Raw genomic sequence first — 8,237 nt, 5'->3', positions numbered from 1 at the left:
ACAACCGACTCAACCCTCACTCTCAACAATCAACTTCTCTCTCTCTTCCTCTCTCCTCAAGATTGATTTCACTCATCGGTCTTTCAAACCCTAATTCCTGAATTCATTCTGTTTCTTGTTCTTCGCTTTAATTTTGTGTTGATTTTCGTTCATTTTCTTAATTTTTTTGATTCAATTGATCTGAAAGTCTCGGACTTTTTGTTTTTTAGGTTTTAATTAGGCACAATGTCGTGTGTATCGCCGGCCAGCCACAGACCACCGCCGCCAACTAGCCATAGACTCACCACAACAACGACCTGCACGGTTTCACCCAGCTACCTCAGAATTTCTGAAACACCACCACAAAACTCCACGGAGACGCCGACTAGTACGAAGAGAAGTTCCGGAGACTCGTCGCCTTACGCGTCGACGCTCACGGGGAAGAAGTTCAGCCGTTCAACCTTAGGGGTATATACATTTCTTCCAAATTGAATTTTAATTTCTTATCCATGATTGATTATCTACGTGCTTTAAATCTTTAATTGCTGGTCAATTGATGAATTTCGTGTTTATAAATCATGATTTGGTGATACTGTATGTCTATATTAGCTTGACATTTCTTGTCTCGCACCAAATTATGATTAAGCTTAATTTGATAGGGAGTAATTATGCAAGTGGTTTATGTTGAAGATAATGCTAAGTCATACTTTGTGTGGATGAGTTTGAGATTGAGCTGTATAGATACTCGATGAAGTGCTAAATCTGACATAAAAGCATTGGCATATTGAGTTGTCTGAAATATTTACCTGTACAAATGAAAATAAGCTCATGCCACAGGCAACCCAATCAAACAGGATATGACCCATGTATAATGAAGTCTTCTTGCAAGACTATCTAACACTATTTTTACCAATTGCCTTTGGCAATAACCAATTGCAGAAATCAAACAGCTTCAGATTCCACTTACAAAAATAGGTATTTGCTTGTTTATAGGAACTACTCTAGCACGTTGCAAATTCTATTAGGCCTTCTCTTATTTAGACTAGTATAGCTGGAAGATGTAGCTCGAGAGTGTGCAATAACAGTAGCTCCAATAAATAAAAATACAAGCAGAAGATCAAAGATAAGATCTTGAAAAGCAAGTAAAAAACCATAAGATTGAGATCCAAAGGAAGGAGTGTTTTATTGGCTAGGTATAAGGCTAATTTTCTTTTTGTGTACTGTAAAAATCATAGTATTGTGGCTTTTTATAAGGTTAGTTTTGTTCTTTTGTGGAACACTTCTTTACATCCTTAAATTCCTAGGTCTTTTAGTACTTTCCAGTCCTACATCAGATTTTCTAGAGCTTATCTTGATTCCTGATTGAGTTAGGTTTCATGTTACTTCATTTTTCTACAACTTTTTTTGTTCTAAAATAATAATTTCTCAGTTTTCAACATTTAAATCGGCTAACCCTAGTTCTGAACGCAGTCTTTTGACGCCTTCAATTTTTCGGTGATTCAATCTATTTTCTTTATCAATTTCTCTCATCTTCAATTTCAATTTTCTGTATTTTCTTGTTGCAGTTTAAGTTGTTTTTTCATGTCATGATGTCTTAGTCATTTTTAGTACTTCAATTAACATGGAGGTTGTGTCCCTTGCTTCTTTTAGGATTGGGTTATTGGATTGATATCCTTCTTTCGTGATTAAGGAAACTGAGTTGGGGAGGCAGGCTCAGTAATTTAAGCACAAAGGATTTCCAATCGACTACAGTCAAATTTGTTCAGGTAAAACCAATTTATAATAACTTAAGTTGATACTAGCTTAATTGAATATTATTAGTAGGTGATGGATTATTCATTGGATCAACAATCTGATTATATTGTTATCTAAAGTTGTGATTTATGATGCTTTAATGTCGTATAATTGAATGAGATTCACTTTTCTAAATGATTCACTTTTCTAAATGCAGAGGGTTGAGTGTGGTTTATTTTTGGAAAGGGTTTGGTCTTAAGCTGTAACTTCCACTCTTTGTGGTATTTTTTACTTTTTTGTCCGATTTTTTCTCTCCATGATCCTGTTTATCTTGCTTGTACATCAGGTGTGGTTAATTATTTAATAGCATATGCCGTCTTGATATGTTTGAGGCTTTTTAGGAATTTATTCTTCCTGTTTTAGTTACCATTCATATCGGCCCTCTTTTGGCTTTAGCTGTTCTCGCTCGGTACTCTCATGTAGATTCTTTGTGCCACTAAGGTTTAGTGGTGCTGATGATTAATTTGTGAGAACTCTGACCACTTTCCCAATGTTATTGTTTTCTTTCTTTATACTTCTAACCTTTTCAAATCTATCAAACTTCTTTCTAAGTTGACCAGTTTATGATCTTAATACGAATTATAATGCCTCTAGTTTGCTTGGTGTGTATCCTTAAGTTTTCCTGTATGGGATCAATCTATCAAGTATTACGTGCAGTTTTCTCTCAGTTAAACGCCATTGTGATCTGAACTCTTGTGACATGATGGTTGATGCAGGACCTAGGGAATCTTGGCACATTGCTTAGATCGGCCCTGGCTTTCGAATGGGTAAGGAAGTTTTGATCCTTTAGTGCTTCTCGCTTTACATCATATTTGTGAAAAGTTAATCGTTGTAAAGAATAAGTGTCTACTGCACAGTGCACACTGTCGTTATTAACATCTTTTGCACGCTTTTAGTAGTTGCTAGTCATGAATAATTTTCATCGTTGGTCTGCCAAAAGAATGAAATTGAAGAATCAACCTGGTTCTATCATTTTAAGATTTCCAATTTACCTGAACATATATGCAGTATACAGATTCTTATTCTTTGATTAGATTGTAGAGATGTACTTTTAAATGACTACGTACAACATTATTATGTTTAACAGAATGGTGTTTTCCTGCTTCCTGGATGTTGTGATCCTTTCAATGAGAAGGCACTCAGGGCAAGCAGAGGTGCTCTGTTTCAGCTTCCTCTTGTTTTTGGAAATTGGGCACATTTTGAAGCTTTTTGCAATAAAGTTAAAGTGAAGATGTTTGCTGGTCATCCTGATAGTAGCAACGGACTCAAACCTGTTCATAAGTTGTCCCTGAAACTTGCACAATCTCTTGATGATACACCATTATGTTTGTTTTTAGGTAGCGAGGGTAGCGGCCTTACAGAGAAAGCGAGACAGTTCTGTCTGGTAAGCATACCGATGGCTACTAACTTTGAGTCTCTTAATGTTGCAGTGGCAGGTGGACTATTTATGTTTATGCTGCTATCATAATAAGGTTTTATGCTGATATTAGCTGAAACACGAGTTGGTGTTAGGTGGCCTGGGTTGTTAACAAACTATGGTTTCTATTAGTTAATTTATGACGCTCCTGTAACTCTAAAAAAGAAGCCAGATAAGAAAAGATTCTTATTCCAAAAGAAGTTTAAATCTTTCTTCAATCTCAAAAACAGTTTTACTTGAATTATCTGGAGTGGATTGTACTCTATTTAAAACTAGAGCTTCCCCATTATCATATAAAAGGCTAAAGAGAAATGTTTTTCTTCCTCAAAGTGTAGAAAAACAAATGTAGGCATGAACATAGCTTCTGACTCTTTTGAAAAACATATTTCTCACTTTATTTCTCACTTCATTGACTATAACTCATGAACATAGCTTCTAACTCTTTTGAAAACATTCCCTTTGTTCAAAACTTGTCCCATTTGTTTCGAAGGAAGTACACAAGTTTTGAAGGAAGTACGCAAAGGGAATGTTTCATCGAACCTTTTAGATGGTGTGGAATCAACAATAAATATAGTTAGTTATTTCTGGAAATTATTCTGATTGAGCATCATGTATCATTACCTGAAATGTGTCATATCTAATTTACATATTAAAATGCTTTTTGTAGATTACTGATGATTCTGGTGGCAATGGTGACAACCAGGCCGAGACATGAGACTTTGACACTATATATTGCCAAATGCAAGGTAATTTCATATGGAATTAATTAATTGCGTTTCATGCTTTATAGATAACCTTATAGCTGAAACAAGCTTTATAGTTGTCGATTATTTATGGATGATGGTGAGATTAGAAGGTAGATGCTTAGATTTAGTATTATCATTTATAAGGTATTATGTTAATATTAGCTGAAACACGAGTTTGGTGTTAGGTTTGGGTTGTTAACAAACTATGGTTTCTGTTAGTTAATTTATGATGCTCACAAATACAATGAATCAGTGATTGAAATCACATGTCACAGTCTCACAGATACCATAGAAGAAATTCAGCAACACATAAGATAAATGAATACTTCATTATAAAACGACAAATGAATCAGACCTTGAGACAAAAACTCTGTAGAATTTATCTGGTTCTGCTGGACATTTGCAGGCTGAGATGGTGTGGGTGATGGGGAAAGACTACTTTTCTCTCTCTTTTTTTTTTTTTTAATCTTCCAGCAGGCATATCTTTTTGACTGAAATATTTGGTACCTTTCCTTAAAACTTAAAGAGTGACTACCATTTTAAAGCAAGCTTATTTACGTTCTTAGGTTTGGGAATAAAGATATTCTGAGGTTTTAGTGTCAACTCCGTAAGGATGTATAAATGTGTAGGATGAAAGCTGTAGATGTACACATTCTCTAACCCTTATCTACCCACCACTGAAGATGAGCAAGACACAAAACATCTGAAGGAAAATAAACATAATTTAATGAATACTATATCAAAGGGAAAAAAAGTTCTTGAGGTCTTAATCTAAATCTATAACTGACAAGAGGAACTAAACTCGAAAGATTAAGAATCTACAGCTTTGATAACATAAGAAGTAGCTGAAAGCCTAAAACAGATACACACAAGAAGTCCAGAATCGAAAATGAAATAGTGTATTCTCCAATTCGATTAAGGAACTGAAGATTGCAGAGAAAGAAAATAGAAAAGAAAAGTGTTTGGAATGCTGGAACTTATGATTGAAATTGATTTCTAAAAATCCCATTTTAAACTGGAAATAATAGACTGAATAGTGGGCAGTTGGGCACACACTGATTCCAGAAACTATTGTTTCTGCTCCTCCACACTAGGTAAATAAGAGTTTCTACCACTGCATAAATGACCAATCATCTGAACTTAGAATACTTCCTACCAATCCACCTGATAACATTCTGCAAAGTACTAGCATGTATTTGTACTCCTACCCAACTAGTGAACCCCTGCAGGCAACTGTTGCTGTAATGACAATTGAAAAATAGATGCTCATGGACTTCATCAGCTTGACCACACAACAAGCATAGGGGAGAAGAACTAATTCCAATTCTGGCTAGCTTAGCAGTAGTCTGAAGTCTGTTTAGGACAGCCATCCAGCATATGAACCTATGCCTTGGAGTATTGAGTCTATTCCAAACCATGGTGTCTCAATGTACAACAGGTTTAGAACCTGCAAGCTTACTATACACATGTTTCACAGAGTAATGCACCATACTACACAACTCAGCCTTACTATATATCTTCTTTAATGATTCTTTAGTATCCCAAATCTTCTTTCGTGCGGAACTGTACTAAAAAAAACATTGTGCTAATACATTCAAAGTTACCGTTGATCCAATGCTTTGGTGGTTGAAAGTGAAAAGCAGTTCTATGAACACGATCAATCTCAACCTGGTTGGCTATAAGACACTGCAAACATGGATTCCCTTGGTAATTAAACACAAAAAAATAGTTTCTCAGAACCACCACCTCCCCCGAAGCCTTTCCGAAACCCATCCATCCAACATAAGAGTAACCATAAACTAATTACTTTTTTCTAGTAAGCAGGACAACAAGCAAACATCACGGCCAACATGTCACAGAATTTCATTGCTCAATATCAGCAAGTACCAATCATAACCAAGCATTACCAGTTATCAGTCTTGTTATTCTTGTAAACTAAGGTTCTGAAACCTGAAAACTTGGATCAAGTTCCGAATTCTAGAAAACTGAATGAACATTTATTTCGTAAATAAAGTTCTGGAACTAAAACCACTTGTTCGTACATATAAGAATTTAAGTCAAACAAAATACAACTTGGACAAATAGTACCGTTTAGAGTCATACTTTCTTGCAAAGCCTTAAATCCTCTCTATATTATAGGAAACTATTTTGTTTTGACATATAGTATGCGTAAGAGTAATTAACTGATAATATTAGCTTGGAAATTTGAAAAAGAAGGCAGCAACAAAGCTCCTAGTGTTATTACAAGTCATCGAGGCATCAATGTTATATTTATATTAGCATTATAGCATATCAAATTGGTTTCACAACTTCAAAAAATTTCATAAAAAATAAGGAAATGCACAAAAGTACCAATATATGACTAAAAACAAGAAGCCAACTGAAGAATTCCATCATTTATAAATTCATCTATGCAAGAAAGAATATCATCAAGGAGGAAATAAGTGATACATGATAAATGCACGGTTCTGTAATAAAAATTAGACAAGCATAAAAATTACAAATTTAAGCATATCGAAGCAGACAACTATGACAAAGGATATTGTAGTTAGTGCCTTAGTCCATTTTCCCTCATATGTTTTCTTATCTCCTAGTCAATTTCATGATATGACACTAAAAACCTCCTACCTCAAAGTAATCTCTCGTAGTGGACATTCAGAATCTGCTGCTGTGCTGAGTCCTAGTATTGATAGTTTTGCAGGTTTGCAGTCAGTCAGGCATGCTGTTCTGCTCAGGCTGGCTTGCTGTTGTGCAGTTTATTTTTCAGCTTGTTGTTGTGCAGTTCTTTTATACAAGCCTTGTGCTGTTCAGTCTGGTTCTGCTGTGTAGCTTGTTTGGCTGGTGTCTTGTTTTTTTTTTTGGTTTTCAAATGGGCAAGCCTGCTAATTAAAGAAAGTCACAGTTTAAGCAGCAAGTTAATGAACATCAGTTTGGCTGGTGTCTTTGTAGAATATTTTAGTGTTTTTTGTTTTTGCTTGGGTGCGGGCTGTGCTCCCTTAGCTTTTGTTTCCCTTGTTGTTTTGTGTTGGTTGTTGTTTGGGTTTCTACCTTTGGTAATTAAGTTAACTAATTTACCAATATATATATATATATATATATATATATATATATATATATATATATATATATATATATATATATATATATATATATATATATATATATATATATATATATATATTCATTGTTCATGTCTATATTTCTAATAGTCATGCATTTTTCCCTTGATTTTTCCCTTGATTAATAGTTGGTATTACTTTGAGAAGACCACTAGTAGTTAGGATCAAGCTGGTTAGGATTACTGTTGATTTTCCCTTGATTTCATGGAATGTTTATCATACTTCATATATATTTGACATTAATTTTTCTTTGCAGATTATTGATGATTCAAGTGGTAATAGTAAAATGTAGATCAAGAGATGAACAAGTTATCTTGAAGCTAAGCTAGCATAAGGATAGGTTTACTTGGTAATTAGTTTGTTCGTAGCCAGGAAGTTGTTTTTATTTTGTTTTGGACTATCTTGTAGAAAAATTGATAATACTAGTTAGAAAGTTATTTTCGTTTTAAAATATCGCTTTTATTTCAGTTTGACTAGACTCTGCGAATTAATTTAATGTATAGATGATTTTTATCACTTTTTCTAAATTAACAACGTTATCGCTAAGTATATATGAATCATAGCATGACGTTAGATATATGTTGCTTTAAGATAGTGTACGTACGTAGTAAGTTAATACTTGTATTTGATTATGATTAATGATCTATGGTTGATATATATTTTTATAGATAATTCATGATTTTAGATTAATTGATATATGAAAAAAAATATGATGCAAATTGTGACGCTCCAAAGTGTCTAAATTATTATGTATATATGAAAAATAATATGATGCAAATTGTGACGCTCCAAAGGGTCTAAATTATTTTGGAGGGAATGAGGGGAACTCACGAAAGTAAACATATAGTGACTCTAATAAGAGTCTATATATTTCGGGTGTCTAAAGCGTCTCTATGTGGTTTATAGTGGCATAGAAATGTGTCTATAAGCGTGCAAATAGTGACGCTTTATACAGTCTAAATATTGCGACTCCCTATAGAGTCCCTATATCCCAAATAGCGACGGGGAAATACATCGATATTTTGCAAATTGTGACGCTCTAAAGCGTCGGTAAATAACGGCAATGAAAATAGCGACCCTCTCCCAAAGCGTCGCTATGTGAAATAGCGACACTCTATACCGTCGCAATTTGTCCCAAAAAGCGTCACAATGTGTCGCGTTTTTTTGTAGTGCCTTAGGCAC

At 34.4% G+C, this 8,237-nt stretch overlaps 1 protein-coding gene across 1 annotated transcript; it reads left to right on the top strand.

The window, feature by feature from the left end:
* The first annotated feature begins 225 nt into the window (after window positions 1–225).
* On the top strand, window positions 226–7,655 carry LOC130467433 (uncharacterized). The gene is made up of 7 exons (XM_056835938.1): window positions 226–447; window positions 1,409–1,473; window positions 1,670–1,745; window positions 2,490–2,540; window positions 2,861–3,157; window positions 3,858–3,936; window positions 7,312–7,655. Exons 1-6 carry the CDS (start codon window positions 226–228, stop codon window positions 3,903–3,905), a joined length of 759 nt encoding a protein of 252 aa, XP_056691916.1. The 3' UTR covers window positions 3,906–3,936; window positions 7,312–7,655.
* Window positions 7,656–8,237: the final 582 nt, after the last annotated feature.

Source organism: Spinacia oleracea, chromosome 2 (assembly GCF_020520425.1).
Source record: "Spinacia oleracea cultivar Varoflay chromosome 2, BTI_SOV_V1, whole genome shotgun sequence".
NCBI lineage: Eukaryota > Viridiplantae > Streptophyta > Magnoliopsida > Caryophyllales > Amaranthaceae > Spinacia > Spinacia oleracea.
The sequence above is the reverse complement of the archived record's forward strand: the minus strand, read 5'-3'. Positions and strand labels throughout refer to the sequence as shown.